At 45.6% G+C, this 19,730-nt stretch overlaps 1 protein-coding gene across 4 annotated transcripts in view; it reads left to right on the top strand.

Moving 5' to 3' along the window:
* The window catches only part of HECTD4 (HECT domain E3 ubiquitin protein ligase 4), a 195,019-nt gene that overhangs the window by 133,683 nt on the left and 41,606 nt on the right, over positions 1-19,730 (top strand). For all 4 annotated transcript variants that reach the window (XM_027862558.1, XM_027862548.1, XM_027862540.1 and 1 more), the window contains exons 34-47: positions 593-777; positions 2,240-2,393; positions 4,998-5,278; positions 5,491-5,680; positions 8,107-8,188; positions 8,628-8,830; positions 9,876-10,011; positions 11,207-11,389; positions 12,138-12,302; positions 12,734-12,903; positions 13,353-13,468; positions 16,065-16,168; positions 19,101-19,262; positions 19,350-19,498. In XM_027862558.1, the coding sequence (XP_027718359.1) occupies positions 593-777; positions 2,240-2,393; positions 4,998-5,278; positions 5,491-5,680; positions 8,107-8,188; positions 8,628-8,830; positions 9,876-10,011; positions 11,207-11,389; positions 12,138-12,302; positions 12,734-12,903; positions 13,353-13,468; positions 16,065-16,168; positions 19,101-19,262; positions 19,350-19,498 (2,280 nt within the window). The remainder of the gene's footprint in view (positions 1-592; positions 778-2,239; positions 2,394-4,997; positions 5,279-5,490; positions 5,681-8,106; positions 8,189-8,627; positions 8,831-9,875; positions 10,012-11,206; positions 11,390-12,137; positions 12,303-12,733; positions 12,904-13,352; positions 13,469-16,064; positions 16,169-19,100; positions 19,263-19,349; positions 19,499-19,730) is intronic.

Here is a 19,730-nt window from a genome sequence, read left to right as displayed (position 1 = left end):
AAGTTTGAGCTCTGACTCTATTGGCTTTCAGTTGTATTGAGTTTGCAGGCTTTTGTGATTCAAAAGAAGTTGTCTTCCACCCTGACTTTGGATTTATTAAGTCTCTTACAACCTTTAAGACCCCATGTAAATTCCATAATGTTGATTCCTCTAGAGTCATAAACAGACATTGGTAATCACAATATTTTGTGAAAGTGGATGACCTGGAAAGAGGATGAAGATGATGTCAGGAAGAAGAAACAGCATGGTGAAAGACATTCTTAAACTTAGACATTGACTTTCCTCCTAAGACATGGTCACAGTCTAAACCTCAAAGAGCGCCTCTTTGATGGACAACTTGGCCATTCGGGCAAGCCCAGGCTGCCCTGATTAGCTTTCAGTGGGTGGCTTTGTTTAAGGAGAAAAAAGTACAGTGAATTGGTTGTTTCTTTTGAAGGCGTCATTACAAAGCATCTTGTAAGGTCATAATTGTGAGTGGTACTGGTCAGAGACCTCCCCCAGACGTTTTTCCCAGCCCCCTAGACAAGCTTAGTGTTGAGCCGTCACCCTCTGAGGAGCTTTCACTCTGACAACTTTTTCTTCCTATGTGTAGGAGTGAAGAAAAGTGCCTGGTCCGCAGCGGCCTCGTTCAGCTCATGGACAGACTCTGCAGCTTGAGCAGTCAGGCTGAAGCCGGCTCCAGCGAGAAGCAGACCAAGAAGCAGAAAGTGGCCGCCATGGCCTGGGCAGCCTTCCAGGTGCTTGCCAATCGCTGTGTAGAGTGGGAAAAAGAAGAAGGTGAGAAGAGGGGAGCTGCAGCCCCCAACACAGGTCTGCCTTGGTCCCCCCACCCCCAACTCCCAGCTCACGCAGCGAGAGGCTTTTCTTCTCCCTGATTCTGAGAAAACCATGAGCTAAAGCATAGGTTCCCAAAATGGGCGATACCACCCCCAAGAGCGCTGGAATGATCCAAGGGGGTGGTGGTAGCCTCAGGTGACACATATTTCAAAAAAATCATTAAAGTGTTAAAGAAAGTAGATTTCCAGGGGGACATTGAGTAAAAAAATTTTTTTAAAGGGTGCAGTCGGCCAAATAAGTTTGGGAATCTCTGAGCTAAAGGATGTCCTTAGGACTCAGGGGTGGGGAACCTGCGGCCTCAAGGACCCATGTGGCCCTCTAGGTCCTAGGGTGCAGCCCTTTGAGTCCAAGTTTTACAGAACAAATCCTTTTATTAAGGGGATTTGTTCTGTGAAGTTTGGATTCAGTCAAAAGGCTGCACTTTGAGGCCTTTCTTCTGACAGCAGAGGCCTGCAAAACTTGACATCATCATCAATATTCCCTTGTTTAAAGAGATCAAATAAGATAAATTTATAAAGCACTTAGCTCCTTTCACATAGTAGGTACATGGCCTCAAGGCCGCAGGTTCCCCACCCTGCTTTTAGGCCTTTTGGAAAGAGCTAATCAGTTCCACCTCCCCAAAGTGAAACGGCTTGCTTCTCGTTTCTTTCTACACTTAGGGTATGAAGTGATTCAGTGAAATGGTTTCATTGCTAATGGGTTAGCATTAAGACAGTGTTTACTAGTTTTATGTGTGTGTGTGTGTGTGTGTGTGTGTGTGTGTGTGTGTGTGTGTATTATATATTTATATTAGATAACATTCATTTTCAATTTAGTGCTTAAGATACAATCTTAAAAACATGCCAGAGAAAAATTCAGCATTCTAATGAAAAGGTATAAGGCATTAGTCAGAAGCAGCCTGTTTTCCTTAAGACTATATTCATAGAAAGACAAGGCTGGCCAGACAGAGGGAGGGCTCACTGGCGGCCTTCCTGCAGTATCCTGCTCGTGTACCCACCTCTCAGTGTCCCCCAAACTCCCCCCAAAACGGCAGAGGAGGTGCTGCTCTGCACTGTTGGAGGAAGCTTTCTCTACGAAGGGATCCCATGTGTGACTCAGATAACAAACTAACCCTATTTGCATTTTCCCTTTTCCTAATGGTTGCTGGTCGATGCTAATAAAAGAAAATGGCTTTTCCTGGTTATTTGTGCACTGGTGTTCCCTTGTTCTCGTGAACAGTATCCTCTAGGACTAGTCTACATGAAGCTGTTAAAATGTCTATGCAAGGCGAATGAGGAACAGCCTAAAGCAAAATTAAGGAAGCCCAGGCGCCAGTAAAGAGGCAGGTCTTGTCGGTCCTGTGGGGTCTTAGGTTTGCTGCCGTCTCACCATGTACACCCCATCTCTGCCTCTGACCCTAAAGGTGGCTCGACTGAAGCTGTGCACTCGGGCCTGGCACGGCAGGTATCTAGCCTGCTCACCAACCACCTCGCTCGAGCAACTGAATGCTGTGGCAACCAGGCTGCCGGAAATGATGCCCTTCAGGACGTTCTCAGCCTTCTGAATGACCTCTCCAGGTGTGGTGTGGGGCGAGCTGTGGGAGGGCCAGGAGCTGTGGGCCACACTGTCCTCAAAATCCTGAGCCTTGGGTGGTTTTTGGAACTCTCTCTCTCCCTCTGAAAAATCCCAATGATAGGGGCAGCTAGGTGGCGCAGTGGATAGAGCACCAGACCTGAAGTCAGGAGTACCTGAGTTCAAATCTGGCCTCAGACCAAACACTTGACACTTACTAGCTGTGTGACCCTGGGCAAGTCACTTAACCCCAACTGCCTAAAAAAAACAAAAACAAAAACAAAAAAAAAACCCCAATGATAGTCTCAAGAGCTCTCCACTTTTGTGCCCAAGTCTGACGATGTGCAGGTTTATTTCTGCATCATAAGATAATGTGATCATTTGTGTTACTCCCCGGGGGGCAGCAGCTGCTAGTCTACTAATAGTATTCAGTAACCAAAGACCAGATCCCCTTGCTGGCAAGATTAAAACATAACTTTCCATTGCCTTTAGTTAACTGTTCTTCTCATACCATGCTTTCAGAAGAAGAAATACTCCAGTGGCTTTATAGCATCCTTACTGAGCTATGAGGTTAACAGGGACATATAGTCCATCTAAAATCCCAGGGCCGACTGCTTGTATTTCTGGACCAATCTGGAGAAGTCATACAGCTCTAGTTGTAGCAGTTTCTGAAACCAGAGGCCTGCAAAACTTGACATAGTCATCAATATTTCCTTGTTTAAAGAGGTCAAATAAAATAATTTTATAAAGCACTTAGTTCCTCTTAGATAGTAGGCACTTAATAAATGCTTGTTTTGGGGCAGCTAGGTGGCGCAGTAGATAGAGCACTGGCCCTGAAGTCAGGAGGACCTGAGTTCAAATTCGGCCTCAGACCATGCACTTGACACTTACTAGCTGTGTGACCCTGGGCAAGTCGCTAAACCCCAAATGCCTTAAAAAATATAAAAATAAATGCCTGTTTTCTTCCCTTGTTCCCTTAAAATTAAACCTAATAGAAGAGCTGAGTGTTTTATACCAATCGCTGAACTTTTGTGCTTAGTGATGCCCTCTTTCATCAAATGTCATTGAGTTTCCAGAGCTGGAAAAAAGACACTGGAAATCTTGACTTACCTATTGATTTTAGGTAGTGGCATTTGCCCTTTGCCTCGAAAACTCACAATTTCATCGGGCATGAAATACTCAGAAATAATATTTTTAATTATCAGTCAGTAGTCAAAAAGCATTTATTAAGTTCTGGGGATATAAAAGGAGGAAAAAAAAAAAAACACAGACCCTGGCCTCAGGGGCTCACATTTGGATAGGGGAGGCAACATGTAAATAGCCAGGTACATACAAGACACACAAAATAAGAAGGAACTCTCTTTTTTTTTTTTTTTTTTTTTTTAAGAAGGAACTCTCCTAGGAAAGGTACTAACAGCTGGGTAGCTGGGAGGGCCTCCTGTCGAAAGTGAGATTTGAACTGAGTCTTCAGGGAAGCTAAGAAGCAGAGCATTCCCAGCTTGGGAGATGGCTACGGGCAAGGCAGAGTGCTGGGAGATGATGAGTGAGGTGAGGAGCAGCCCAGAGGCCAGTGTTGCTGGACCCCAGAGGGTGAGGAGAGTAAGAAAGCATCAGAAGGCTGTAGTGGCGGGAAAGGGCAGGTCTGCAATGGAAGCAGCAAGGGGTAACATGGTTAGACGTGTGTCTTTGGAAAATGACTGTCACTTGAGGGGAGGATGGTTTGAAATGATGAGAGACAAGACAGAGAAACCAATTAAAAGGCCAGTGCAATAGTCCAGACAGGAAGTGATGAGGGCCTGGTCCCGGTTGATGGCTGTGTGAGTGGAAAGAAGGGGACGTAGATAAGGCATGTTGTAAAAAGAGAAGCAACAGGCTTTGATGGCAGATTGGATATCTTGGGTGAGTACAGGTGCATGAAGGATGACACGGAGGTTGAGAACCTAAGTGATCGAGAGGGTAGTGGTATCCTTGACAACTTGCATTAAAGAAATTGGAAAGAGGAGGCTAAGTTTTTTGAGGAAAGATAACGAGTTCTTTTTTGGACGTGTTGAGTTTGAAGTGTCTGCAGGATATCCGGTTAGAGATGTACAAAAGTTGACTGGTGCTGTGGGACTAAAGCTCAGAGCGAGGTCAAGGCTAGAGAGAGAGATCTGGGAGTTATTTGTACAGACATGGTAATTAAACCCACGTTAGCCAGTGAGGGATCATTCCAGGAGATAGTGTAGAGACAGAAGAGAAGGGTTCCTGGGAGAGAGCCTTGGGGACCAAGTGCAGTTAATGGATGTGTCAACAGAGATGGCTGAGCAGGCATGGTGAGACGAGGAGGAGGAGGAGGAGGAGGAGGAGGGCCAGGAGAGGACAGTGTCCTGAAGGCACAGGGAGGAGAGAGTGTCTAGGAGAAGAGGGTGATTGATGGTGTCAGAGGCTGCAGAAAGGGCTGGAGGGTCAGGACGAAGAAAATGCCGCTGGAGTTGGTAACTTTGGAGAGAGCAACGATGTTCCAAATGTTTGTGTGTTCTCATAAAATTATGAAATATGTTTTCAAGAGCTTAATTGGTCTTACCTCAGAGAGGTTGGCTTCATCTCACATACTCTATTTTTCTCTCCAGGAGTCACATTGGGAAAGCGATCCTGAGCCAGCCAGCATGTGTGTCGAAGCTTCTTTCTCTGCTGCTTGACCAGCGCCCTTCTCCAAAGCTGGTGCTGATCATCCTTCAGCTGTGTCGGGCAGCACTGCCTCTGATGAGTGTGGAAGACTGTGGGAATGTGGAGCTCCCCCCGTGGAGCTATTCAGTGCCCTCCCTAAACAGTGAGCAGGATGATCCCAGCGATCCAGCTTCCAAGATTGCATCCCTGCTCTTGGCAAAATTGGCAGATTATGTGGTCCCAGGTAAAGAGGTTGGAAGGAAAGAAAGCCACCCTGAGGCATAGTCTTGTTCTAGCTTGTCATTCGGTGGTATTTAACGTGCCTCAAAGCACAGCAGGGCCGACGGTCCTGAAGAGGGAGACGAGACAGAGAGGCAACCTTTTGCCAGGGTAGGGGTGCTAGCTTGGAAGGGAATCGTGGGCATCTTCTAATGGGGCTTTGCCTTTTACTTGCAGGATGCCAGACCGTGCTTTCTCCTACTGCCTCTGAACCAGATACAGCCTTGGCAAAAGCTAGTCCAAAGAATTCCATCAAAGGAGACAAAGACCCTGGGGAGGAGAGCGAGGCAGTGGATGGCAAGCTTTCTATTTTTATTCACAAGAGGGAAGATCAGTCATCTCATGAGGTCCTGCAGCCACTGCTAAGGTAAATCAGATCTGGACAGTTGTCAAGATGGCAGCAGGTGGTGGGGATGATAGTGGAACTCTCCCTGCTCTGACACTAGCTTTGAGGCCTCCTCATGGTGTCAGGGGCCCTGGCTCTCAGAGCCTGAGCTAAAGCATGTGCCCCCAGCAGTCGTTTTACCAAGCCATGTAGCACTTGGTGAGAGCCTTTGTCATGGGGTGTCGGAGAGGCCAATCCTCAGTCTGGCCACAGGGTAATGGGGCTGGTCAGCTGCAGCTGCCCAGAAAGACCATTTACCAAAGCTCAAAGCCCTGGCATTCTGCATCAGTGGTGGGAGGTCCCATGCCACAGAAGTGTTGTGCCATGCACATGAAATGGGTGGATCATGGAAGCGTGTGCAAGTAAACATATCCTCAGTATCTAAATGTTACAAACCCATGAGGATCCTATTAGAAAATGAATGACGGAATAAACGGAAAACCTTTCTTAAGCCCTTAACCGGTGCCAAGCACTGTGGATACAAATACAAAAGCACATGGCCCCTCCCCTCAAGATTTTATTCTAATAAGGAGATCCATCACAGATAAAGGAGTGGGAGCCAAGGTGCAGGAGCTTTGATTTGGGAAGTCACAGGTGTGTAAGTCAAGGCACAGGAGAGTCAGTTGCTAGGTCCTTTCCAGCTCCTGTGGTAAGAGTGATTTCATAACTTTGCCCATAGCAGGAGGTGGAAAAGGAGGTGGCCTGCTGTATACCCGGCAGAGGGGAAGAGGGCAAGCAGATGACTGGGCTAGGTGGTCAGATGGGATATGAGGCATGGCCAGATATAGTGGGCCGTGTGCATTGCCGCCAGCTGGCTCACCAGTCAATGCAGCTCAGATCCACAGGGGGCACTGACTTTGGAGCCAGAAGACTTGGCTCTTTCCCTTACTAGCCTTATGACCTGGCACCCTTGTCCCAGGGAGACTGTGCAAGTGTTATCACTGTAAACGTGGCTGTGACTCAGTGACTCTACAGGCTAGTAAATGGCGGAGGCAGCTTCACACCCACGTCTGGTTCTTTCCGTAAGCTGTGCTGACAAACAGGAATGCTGCCCTGCAGCCTGAGGGAGTGTGGAAGGAGCGTTTGGATCTATAGGGCATATTCATCCTGCTGGACCACCGCCTACCATCCTCAGTGCCCCATCAGAGCCCTTGGCCGAGCGTTAACACTGCAGTGGAACAGAGTGGCCTTGGCGTGCTCGGGGCTCCTGCCCTGGAGCTGGGGCCGGCCAGCAGGCAGGAGGGAGGTACACTGTCAGTTCTTGGACATGAGTCTTCTTTGCTGTTTCACTTGTGGGCGGTGCTCATTTAAATTAATAAATCGCCTAGGTGTTACAAGTACAGTGCTAGTTGACTGCCTTCCTCAGGCCTCCCTCCTCTCCCATCCATCTTCCACTCGCCTGTCAAATCGGCCTTCCTAGAAACAGGCCTGACTTTGTCCTCACCTCCCCAAGTCCAGTCAGTAAAATCTGGTGGCTCCCTGTCACCTCCAGGGTCAGCCATAAAATCCTCTGTTTGGCTTTTCAGCCTGCACAGCCTGGGCCCCTCCCACCTTTCCAGTCCTCTTACGTCTTATCCTCTGCCATGTACTCAGCAGTGTTTGGTCCAGGGACACTGGCCCCCTTGTTCCACAAACAAGACTTTCACTTCTTCCCAGGCCTGGAACGCTCAGTCTCTTGGCTTCCCCGCTTCCTTCAAGTCCAGCAAAAACCCCACCTTCTACAGCCTAGGCTGTCCTTCTGGATTATTGCCGATTTATGCTCTGTCTGTATTGTTTGTCGCTTTAGACTGTGAGCTCTTCTAGGGCAGGGCCTGTCTTTTGCCTCTCTTTCTTCACACAATGCTGGGCACATAGTAGGTGCTTAATAATTGCTGACTTGACCTAACTGGGCTGCTTGTTACTCCTCTTATCCAACGTCCCACCTCCTGCTTCTGGGTGTTTTTACTGGCTGTTCACCGTGCCTGGAATTCTTTCTCCCTCCTCACATCTGCCTTTTGTAACCCCTCGTGCCTTTCAAGGCCTGGCTTAAGTGCCACCTCCTTTAAAGGCCTTTCCTGATCTCCCAGTTGTTGTTGGGGGGAGAGGGAAGGGAGCAGACATTATTGCTCATTGTATACACATGCTGTATTTATTTCTATGTAAACAGGTTTCTCTTAATAGATTGTAAGCTCCTTGAGGGCAGGGCCTGTTTTACTTTTATCATTGTATCATTGTATCTCTAGAGGTCCTAGGGGACACAGTAGGCACTTAAAGAATGCTTCCTGATTGAGTGATAACTGTGTCTTGTTCTACCCTGAAGCCTCTGTCCTTGAGTGTTAGGCAAACCACTGACCTCGTTTTTGTTGCCCACTCATCTCTTCTTTCCTGCTAACAGTCTGCCCCCGCTCCCTTTTCCTTTGCATTTGCAGCAGTTCTGAGGGGCGGCCATTCAGACTTGGCACAGGTGCTAACATGGAGAAAGTGGTGAAAATGGACCGAGACATGACGAAGGTGAGCCTGGCATGGAGGATCCTGCCCTCCTCAAGCCCATCGTGAGAAATTCCTGGATCTGGCAGCATCCTCCATTGTTCTACTCCGTTCATCACGATGGAGAAATAGAAAATTAATTCAGTTCCCCCAGCGCAGGACAGGGAGGCAGGACATTTTGAAATTTCTCACAAGCCAGCGTGTTAACTAAGGATATTTTAAAGTAAGCTGATCAAAGACAGTTGTCTGTGTTAAAATACAAATCCTGAAATATGAAGAGAAGATAGGTGTTAGAGATTTGGGCTCTGAAATGGTATCGTGGAATTTTTTTCCTCAACTCCATTCAGATAAGTACCACAGCTAAAAATAGATTGGCAGCATTTAGGTGGAAGAGGCTGTTAATGACTAGTATAGGAGCAGACAGGGCCAAGTATTCCAAACATTTCTCATAATGATTTCTCAGAGTGGCTGCTGTGAAGTGATCACGGAAGAGGCTGCAGCCGCCCTTCGGAAGGCGACTAAATGGGCCCAGTCAGGCCTCATTGTCAGTGTTGGGCCTCCGGTAGAAACTGTCAACCCAGAGACCATGAGTGGGCTGTCTACAGGTGACAAAAAGAAAACTGCTCAGACCTCCATTTGTCGAGAAAGGAATTCTGAACTTGCAAGGTAGAGACTTTCCAAACTGATCTAAAATTTATTCTTTTTTGGACTGACTTACAGGACTTAATTTGGTATCATTCCCTTTAACCTGTTTGAAACAAAGACATACAAATTTATGAGAATATAAATCATTTCCCTATTAATAAATGGTCAAAGGATATCAACAGGCATTTTTCAGACAAAGAAATCAAAGCTATCTATAGTCATGTGAAAAAATGTTCTAGATCACTATTGATTAGAGAAGTGCAAATTAAAACAACTCTGAGGTACCATCTCATGCCTATCAGATTGGCTATTGTGACATAGAAGGAAAATAATAAATGTTGAAAGGGATGTGGGAAAATTAAAGTGAGGGCGTAAGTCACAAAGCACTAACTTCCCATCTATTAGAATTGTGGTTTGCTTGGCCATCGACAAAGAATTCTCTCTGGTCCTTGATATCTGTGTAGGTTATAGGCTTTCCAAAGTGCAAGATTTGGAGGTGCTAGTGGAGGTCTAAAGAGCAACAGTCAGGTCAGGAAACTTATTCTAAAGGACTACTCTGGGAAACACCAAATATAACTTGAGAGAAATAAGTAGACTTTGTCATTCTTTCTCTCCAAAGCTCAAAGCCACCCACTCCCAGCCCTCATTACACATATGCGATGCTTTCCCTCCCAAAGTAGGATGGGTCAAAAACAGTTATTCTTGGGAAGGTCGTTTTATGCTGGAACCCCAGAGGTGAAGGTTAGGGCTTCCTTCACCTTGAGGAATTGTTCTGTGGACAGAAAATCTTTGAGGACCACCATTATCTAGATGCTCACTGAGAGAGGAAGAGCAGAAAAATGCCTATTGAAATTCTAAATTCCTGGGCTGCTAAGCCTCTCTACACTGATGATGTTTTATTCTCTCCATACATGTCATCTTGAAGTACCTTGACTTACTCTGCCAAACTGGATTGGTTTTATTGTGACAAACAGCTGTTCCAGGATAGTCATGATGCTGAAGGCCATGCCCTTTCCTTGGTAAACCTTCCTGGGCACCTCATCCCATTCTGTGTTTCCATCTCCAGAACTGACCCTGTGCGCCCATTCATCAGTGGCCACGTCGCAAACAGCATGGCAGCAGAGGTGATCGCCCTGCTTCATAGTTTGTTAATGGCACCAGAGTCAAATGCTGCTCAGATATGGACAACAACTGCCGAAAAGGTAAACAGTATAACTTGGCCACAGCTTAGGTGAAGTTAAAATAATAATTGTATTGATAATCACTAATTATTATAATTAATAATTAGTGTGTTATACAATTATATATTTATATCATGTATAATTATGTAATTAATAATAAATGTACCTCATTGAAAAGGAGATCAGTTGTGGCTCTCGGCATTTTATGGTACAATACTGAGGACACTGACCTTGGAGGCAGAGGAGCTGGGTTTAAATCGTGTCTCTGATGCTTGCCCTCCGTGTCACATTGATCTTCAGCGTCCTTCTCTGATGACCTCTGAGGCCCCTACACATAAATACATATATGCTTTTAGTAAAGGGAAGTTGGGTAACTAGTGTCAGTCTGTCATCCTTACCCAGCGTTTGTTTTTTTGTCACAACATTTCGTCCGTAACACCCCCTTTTCCCCGATCACAGTTCCCCTTTGGAATTCAGACCTTAAAATTTACTCTGTAAGACACTGTGCTTGGTGCTGGAGGATAGAAAAGTGTTAGCCTGTTCCTGCTTTCAAGGAGCTTACCTTCTGTTGGGCATAAATAAGACAGATACAAGGTAGACTGTGACAGGGACAAAGTAGAGATTCGTTTTCACTAGGGAGGTGGTGATCAGCAAAGGTTTGATAGAGAACTTGTCTGTTGTCTTCTATATACTGACATCTTAAGCTGTCTGTGTGTGGTTTAACTGCATTGAATGACATGATTGGTCCCTTATAAAGCATTAAGCAGCAGGGTTTTTTTGTTTTTTTAAACTAAAGCTCTGTAATCATTTCCCTCTTTGCTGCAGTAGTTTTTAAGGTGAATTCCTTGTACTGTGTCTTGAAATTAATTAGATATTGAAGAGACAGAGTAAATTAGATTTACTTGCTTTCATATAGACAGTTTTTGTTTTGCTTCCATAGCGATATAGTGTTCCATTTTCCCATATTTTGAAGGTTATGTTTGTCAGCTCTGTGATCGTGTAAGAGCCACAGACCCTGTGAAACTCACACCACTTGCCCTTGGAGCCCCTATGGGAACCCCATGGGATTGTTGTGTCTGTCATTTAGAATATAGAACTGAACTCATCTCATCAGTCTGTCATGTGGCCACTACGTTTCCTTTCTTTTCTAAGGAGAGTTCATGCAAAAAAAAATGATCCAGATCCCAGCCCTGTTCCCTCTCTTCCATTCACTTAGGTTCTGTCTCAAGCCCTGATGTACATACCCCAGCTGGGAAAATATGCTGAAAGCATCCTGGAGAATGGGAGCAGCAGTGGCCGGAAGCTCGCCAAGCTTCAGAAGATTGCCCGACAAGCCGTGGCTGCGCTGTGTGCACTTGGGGGTTTTAAAGAGACCATCAAGATAGGGTCTGAAGTCCAGGTAGTACACTCTGTCTGTCTTCTTCTTTTATGTGCCCCCCCCCCCCCCCGCCCAGCCTTCACTTTGGAATTTACAGCTATTTCTTGCCAGCTGAATATCTGTAGAACAAGCCTTCTAAGCCCAATGAGACAGTTAGAGCATTGTAGTTTAGAGGTTAAAGCTGAATTCTGAAAGGACTTGTTCAGTCCTGAAGCCTGTCACCAGCTCCTTATTCATAAAATGAGTAATCCACACAGCTGGGCCTGGACCCCCACAGCTCCTACCTCCAGTGGTGCACGTTTTAATCTCTCAGTGTCTGTGAGGTCTGGGGCCTGGAAGTATCTGGCTGACTTCCTGCACTTAGCTAAGCTGGTCTTTGGATGGAGAATCCAGAATCTGTCTGCAGGCCCCTACTACTGAAGTCTTTCCAGCTTGCTATGACCCACCAGAGGTCACCTTCAGCTGGTATAGCCTTGGAGAGCTCATGACCACCTCCATGCCATGAGAGAGCACTGGAGGAGGTTTGTAGTTGAGGCATCTGTGAAATAAATTTTATAAAATACAAACTCTGTCTCATGGAGTTTCACTAATTGTCTGTAGCATTTGAAGAAGGTCAGTTAAGACCATATTACACAAGTGTTACTTGTCACACTCAGCACCATCTTTTAAAGTTTAAGGGGTATCTTCTACCTTGACCACAACTAGGCCTCCGCTACAGAAGACTGGTAAGCCGTGAGCATTCTTGGGGCTAAGTCATTTCTCTCTCTAGGTATTGGGGAGAGGAATATCCGGGAGCATTGGAGTAGTGGCCTCAATCAATGAGCAGGAAGGTATAGCCACTGTCAAATTTCCACCCATAGACTGTAGAAAGACCTCGCAAGCGTCAGACACATTGACTATTCCATTATCTAGACTTTGTGTTCCAAGATCGGAGGTAAGGTCATTTTCAAATCCAATGTCACTCTAAATGGTCATTTGCACAGTCATGAGTAATATGTATATATATATATAGATATATATCTATATATCTATATCTATATCTATATATACACATATAGATTATCTATGGAAAACGTCTTTCAATTCAATGTGGCTTGTGATGTGCATGCATCTTGGTTGTGAGCATTTCAGAGCAATGTTTGTATGGAAGTCGCTATGTACGTGACGTGTGATGCGTTCCTTGGTATCGGAGATCTGCTGTGTTTTGCTGCTTTGTTTGTGGTTTTGTTTTCTGTGTGTGTGGCATTTTTTTTACTTGACTGTGCAAAATGAGAATTAACGACTCCAGATAATAACACCCTCATTTCTTAGAAACTAACTACTTGAATTTAACTTTTTGCCGTGCCCCCCCACCACCGCCATCAGGCATTGCCTCTTCATAAACTGTCCATTACTGAGAAGGTAGTACAGGCAGTCCAGTCCATGTTGCTTCCTCAGGAGGGAAGTCTATCTATTCATACCTCACTTCCTGCAACAGGAGATGGCTCAGCCCCAGTAATGGCAGTGGTTCGGCTCCTTGCTGAGATCAGAACGAGGTGAGTGCACCGTTCCTTCTCTCTGTGCACCTTCAGCATGCTGCTCATCTTAGATGTGGGGGGTGGGATGGAGAGCACGGTGACGGCTGACCGTGGACTGCCCAGCACAGCTGGTGCTTCTCTGAAACAGCTTGGGCTTTCCTCACCCTGACACTCTCCTGCTCCCGTGCTGAAAATGCGTCATTTTGTGTCTCTGTCATTGTGAGTGTAGATCATTCTCCCTTCAGAACCCATGCCACCAAGCACCAGTAAATTCTGTTCAGGAAGAAAGTGTCTTCATGGGCCCTGGACAGATCCGGCTTAGGGAGAGCCGGAGGCATCAGGGATTAGAGTCCAGGGGCAGCCTAAGGGGCAGGGGCAGACTGGTCTTAAAGCTTGTTTCTCAAGATGACTTCATTAAGATTTGACCGACAGTTTTGAAATCTTCTTAAATGTCTTTTACCATCAAGAGCATGCCTGGTCATGGCCCAGCTTTTAGAAGACAGTTTGTTTTGTGAAGAATTCCTACAGCAGTGTCCAGCAGCCATTGAAGTCCTCAACCTCGTAGCCCAGGAGTGCAGCCCTGGTAAGTGCCCCCCATCTTCCATCTTCGTCGTGATCATTTGGCACCATCTGCATTACTGGAGTCTGATGATGGGACTTAAGCACCTGTCATGTAGAACGCTCACAATGCAGGACTCTAGGCTGCGCCACTCAGCCCAGGCCCTGGCCCTGAATCTAAAGAGACACCTGCTGTAAATGCATAGTCCCTACTTTTAAAATGTTAACTTTAGGTCTGTTAGGATGTTTTATTTTTCAAACTTACACTGTTTCACCTATCTTTTTCTCACTAAAACTTAACAATCCTTAGGGATGTTTCATGCGCAATCTCACTATTGCTGTTTGCTAAATTTGAGTTGAAAACAAAGTTTAAGTGTTTATAGTAAGAGCTGTCCTTTAAATACATTCATATAAATGAACATCTGCCATTTGTTCCAGGGGCATAATTATGAAGTTATAAAGAATCATTTTGAAGTTCAGGATTAGATTATCATTTCCTTAATGTACCTGTACGGGAACTTTTACCATCTGGAGGGAAGAAATATGTATCTTTTGCTCTCTTTAAGGTTTTCCTTATTTTTTTCTTCTTTGGGAGGAAATGGATCGTGTTATTGTTTATATCACTGTAGATTCCCTTCTGCCCTTTGCCTTCCCCGTGCCTGTCCCTGCTTTGGGTCTCTGACCCCTCTTTAAATTCTTTCACCTTGTAATTTCTTGTTCTTTATCAGTTTTTATGGCTGAATCTCGTTGCCCTTTATTAATCAGAAGTCATAGCTGGAAAGTAGCAGATTGTAGAATTCAGACAGACAGATGAAAGCACAGGAGAAAATGAGAATGTTTGATCTGTAAAACGTAAAGGAACGGGGCAGCTGGGTGGCACAGTGGATAGAGTACCAGCCCTGAAGTCAGGAGTACCTGAGTTCAAATGCGGCCTCAGACCCAACACTTGACACTTACTAGCTGTGTGACCCTGGGCAAGTCACTTAACCCCAATTGCCTCAAAAAAAAAATCATTGTAAAAAAATAAAACGTAAAGGAAGTTTGTTCAGCTCCTAGACTTGAAGGAAGCGGGCCTAGATTTCCTCCAGAGCAGGCTTCATTTCTTGCTTGCGCTGCATCCCAATTTGACTGATTGCAAGTTCGTGGTTCTGGCTCAGGCTTCATTTCGAGACAGGTTTTGGTTGATTTTAAAGATCACGTAAATGATCAAAAACATCATTTGCCTCTTTAAAGTAATCTGCTTTCTAAGCTTAGCAGAATAAGGTTATCTTGAGCATCAGTTACATTCTATTAAATAATCACAATTTGTACATTGAAAAGTGACTTCACCACTGCAGAATTAGACAGCAGCTGACTCTTATATTTGCTGCTCATAGTAAGCATTTCTTTTTTGTTTACTATATCATCCACAGAAGGAAACTGCTATTAGTAAACTGGTCTAAGTCCATTCAGGATTCTTCTTATTTGATTAGGGGCAGGAAGCCCTGAAATTTCATGTCCGTTATGTTCCTGAGGCTCCAGGGAACTTACCCTCTTTTCTTTATTCTTCTCCTTTTTCTTTACTTGGTCTTCTGCTTTCCCAGGATTTCAGCTCTCACCTCTCTGAAGATAGATGCCAAATATTTGTCCACAGCTCCAATCCTAGTGTATTTCCAACTTCCTTCTGAATATCTCCATATGTATACTCTGCTAATACCTCTGAGTTAACATGCCCCAAACCAAAACTGTCCTGTTTTCTTCACTGCCATTCCCCAACCAAATTTCTTCAATGGCGCTGTCATCCTCTCGAGCTTAAAACCACAGAATTCTGTTTGCACAATTCCCCTGTCTTTGCCCCAACTCCATACCTAGTCAGCTTACAAGGACTGGTGGTCATCCAGCAGCTCATTTCCGCTCCTTTCATCATCACTACCCTCGTTTTGATTACTTATTAACTCGTCTCCCTGCCTCTGATCACCTCACCCTTCCCCCAAGTTAACCTTCTTTAGATCCTCTTTGCACATGTCATTCCCTTGCCTAGAATCCCCCATCTGGCCGTAAGCAGTTCAGAGGCCCTCTCTTACACTTTATGTGCTCCATAGTGTCTGGTACGTGTTAAGCCCTCAGTAAATGGTGAATGAATCAATTATAGTGGGGGTTTTTTTTTAAAATCTATCTCTTTTTAAAAATGTCCAAGAGACCCTACCCTGCAAATAGAATGTAAACCTCTTGAGGGCGGGAACTGTTGTGATTTTTGTCTTAGTATCCCAACTGGTTACCCTCATGCCTTGCACATCGTAGGTGCTTAAATGTTTGTGAAATGTGTTGGTTGTTGAAGCCAAGTTATGAGCAATTTCTTCCTGTTCTAAAAGATTGGGAATTGGAATTTGGAATTCTTGGAACGTGAGGAAAGCGATGCAGCAGAGTGCAGGGTGCCGGATGGGGAGTCAGGAGAACTGGGTTTAAATCCTTGCTCTGTATTCGCTAACTATCCAGAAAATGGGGATAATAACATTTATATTCCTTGCTTCATAGGATCGAGAAAAAAGCATTGGGAAACTTCAAGCTCTGTATAAAAATGTGTTGTATGCTGTTGCTGCTGTCTTGTGATGCATTCCCCAGTCTGATTTGTGATGTTGCAGGAGAGCGGCTTCTGGTTGTAGAAGTGCAATGTGAGAGGCTAAGGATGCTCTACCGAGACTGTGCTCGCCCCCCACCCCCGCCTCTCCAGGCAGATCGGAGACAGGTAAGCCTCAAGCAGTCCTCTGGGTCTGCTTTTTGTTCTTTTATGACATGGAGACCCAGCCCTTGGGCTAAAAGGACCTGAGTTCAAATCTGGCCTCAGACACTTAACTCTTACTAGCTGTGTGACTCTGGGCAAGTCACTTAACCCCGATTGCCTCACCAAAAAGCAAAGAACAAAACAAAACAAAACAAAAAAAACTACTCGGCAAAGCATCGGCAGAATCTACGAGAGGGGTTTGAGTTGCCACTTTGTTAAGGGGCATTTTGTTTGGCACTGTGCATTAGTTACTGCTGATCAGAATCAGAAATTCTGTTCTCGGATCTTCCATCTCTTCCTCTGCCTCATTCCTCCTCGTCTGGCCCATCATGACTCAGTAGTTAAAAGAACAACTTAACCATCTTCCTCACCTTTTGAATCCCTTTCCCCTATGTTCTTGCCAATTTTCAGGCCTGGGTCGGCCACCAGCTGCCATCTTTACTACTGGAGGAAGCCTGGGACCCACGAAGCCTGCTCCACTCCTGTGGCTGGAACTTAACTGGGCATTCACTTCTGACTGACCCTTTGTTGTTAGCTCCTCAGTGGCTCTTCAGAAGTCTTCCCTCCCTCCCTCTTCCAGGGTATCCCCGTGCCCTGTCTCAGCAGCTGGCTTCAGCTTCAGTTTTACTGGGAAAATCGAGACCCTCCATCTTGGTTCCCATATCTCAGATCCCCAGTACACTGTCTGTCACCTGTCCTCTCTTCCTTTGTCCTAGTCTCTGAGGAAACATCAGCCACTCTTCTTGTCCAGACCAGCTCTCCTGCTTTGTGCCCTTAATTCCAGCCCCTCCCATCTCCCCTGCCAGTAGGTTGCACAGTTCCTCTGCCTCTCCCCCTAGGCATGCCAGCTTCCCCAATACCTACAGACTTGCTTAGGTCTCCCCTGCCCTTGACAGATTTCACCTGACCCTGCCAGTCCCTGGAGCCAGTCTCAGCCCCCTACATTCTGGCTTCTGACCACTCGACTGAAGCCTTTCTCTCCAAAACTGCCAGTAATCTCTTTACTGCTAAATGGGATGGCTTTTCCTCAATCCTCATTCCCTTCCTGTAGCTCTTGACACTGGAGGGGTTCGGGGGGCTTGACTAACCCTGCTCTTGGATTCTCAGCTCCTGTGATAGCGACCACTCACTCCTGCTTCTGTGCCTCAGTTTCTTTGGCTGGTTCCTCATCCATTTCTCACCCACTGAGCATGAGTGTCCTCCAAGGCCTTCTCCTGGCCCCACTTCTTTCTCTGCTCTTTCTCCCTTGGTGATCTCATCTGTTCCCATGGGTTCAGTGATTATCCCCTTCATCTCTCTGCAGAACTCGAATCCCCCATCACCACCTGCCCACTAGAAGCTCTGCCTAGATGGCTCAGCAGCAGCCCAAGGGCTGCGGGTCCAAAACTGAGTTTCAGCACTGCCCCTCAACGACTGTTCTTGCTGCATTCTTTGCTCTCTGTTGAGGGCACAGCCATCCTTCTTGGCTCCCAGGTCCTGAACTTCATCAGCACTCCAGACTTTTTCTCATTCTCCACCTTTCCCTTGCTAAACCCTGTTGTCTCTCCCTTCACAACATCTCCATGCTTACAGTCTCCCCTTCTCTCCCAGCTGGCCTCCACATCTCATCTGCCAAAATCGGCTTCTTAGTCTGACCATGGTCTGACCGTGTCACTACTGCTCACAAGTCTTCAGGTGCTTCCTTTTTCTCTCTAGGATAAAATATAAACTCCTCAGACTCGTGTTCGAGGCTGTCCACAGTTTGTCTTTACCTGCCTTTCCAGCCTCATTTCACATTACTCCCTGCCATACATACACCACACTCCAGCAAAATGGGACTTCTTTGGCGTTCCTTCTACAACGTCCATACAGTCTTACAAACTGTTGGCTGTGTCTGGAATGTGCTCCTTCTTCTGCTCTGTTTCTCTGAATCTCATCCTTCCCTCCCACGCGCCGAACATTTTCCCTAGTAGAATATGATCTCCTTGAGGGCAGGAGCCATTTTATTTTTTTGTCCATTTTTGCTTTTTCTTTGTTTCCCTGGTGATTAGCACAGTGTTTGGCTGTCTAGTAAGGGCTTAAATGTTTATTGGTGGATTGATTTGTATTTCCAGTGCCTTGCACATAGTAGGCACTTACTAAATGTTTGCTAAATTGTATGGAATGTTGCTGAATTTGGAGAACAAGAGAGCATAGTGATTTGAAAAAAATGTTCCAGGGACCATAATAGATCGCTGGTAGAGGGATCAAGCTCTTAAATCTCTGAATGAGCTTGATTCTTTTTGTTGTTGCAGAGGAATTATGAAAAGATGACTTTGTTTACAGTCATACTCTTCCCCCTTAATCTACTTGTATACACAATTATGGTGGTTCACAAACTCATGGTGGATTCTAACATTTCCATTTGGGACCACTGAAGAAGATACAGTTCTCAGAATGCCTGGTAGATTTCCACAAAGGGGTGTTTGTGTAAGAGGCTAGGTTGTTAGCACCTGCCTTCACTGGGGTGCTGTCCCAAATTAACCAGTAGTTCATTAAGCAGGCCCCTAATATGTTACTGTACCACAGTGTATGTGCAGTATGCTCATTAGCTGTATGATCCTGGGCAATTCACTTCACCTGTATGAGCTCTAGTCTCCTCCTGGGTAAGCTGAGGAACAGAATGCCTATGGTGCTCACTGCATAGGTTAGTGGTGATGCTTAAATGACATAACAGATATAAAGTGCTTTGCAAAATCTTAGTTTTTCTGTAAAGGTCAGATGATGATGATGATGATGATGATGATGATGATGATGATGATGATGATGATGATGATGATGATGATGATGATGATATAAAGGTATTTTCCTCCACTGGTCAATACCAGGATTCACAGCAGTAGACCTATTGAAAGGGTTTCTGTTCTTCTTGCCATAGCCCAAGGAGATCACCTGGAGTCCTTCTCGGGTGTTTCCACCTGTTCGAGCCTGCATGTTCTCATCTCACCTGACCTCTGTGACCTTCCTGGCTGATCCGAGTGCTGGTGGAGGTCTCCCACGGGGCACATTTATCTATGCGACCTCTCCACTTCCCATTCAGGTGAGACAAAAGAGATCATCTTTCATCTTCAAGTTCAAAAGAGAAGGCTAGAGAAAGGGTGTCTGATTGTCCCTGACTTTTCTCTAGGCTCCATCCTTCTACTGGGAAATTGAAATTGTTTCCTATGGAGATACAGATGATGACACTGGACCAATAGTTTCCTTCGGCTTTGCTACTGAAGCAGAAAAACGAGATGGTGCCTGGACCAATCCTGTGGGGACTTGCCTTTTCCACAAGTAAGTGACTACTGCTTATCTCAAGGAGATAAGGAAGAATCCTAAGGGTTTGGGGGTTTGGGGCTTTTGTTATTTAAAAACCATTCCTCTACCAACAGCCCTTCAGGCTTTAATTTAAGAAAATGTTCCTTCTCAAAGCCATATTACAATTATCCTTTTCCTTTCATTTCAGCAGAGATGACTTTTTGACTAGGTTTTACTGTTCTTTGCCTTACATTTGTTTTCGTTGCTA

Source organism: Vombatus ursinus, unplaced genomic scaffold (genome assembly GCF_900497805.2).
Source record: "Vombatus ursinus unplaced genomic scaffold, bare-nosed wombat genome assembly UNPS02001287.1, whole genome shotgun sequence".
In the NCBI taxonomy this organism is placed as follows: Eukaryota; Metazoa; Chordata; class Mammalia; order Diprotodontia; family Vombatidae; genus Vombatus; species Vombatus ursinus.
Note: the sequence above shows the minus strand (reverse complement) of the source record. Positions and strands in the feature narration are given on the sequence as shown.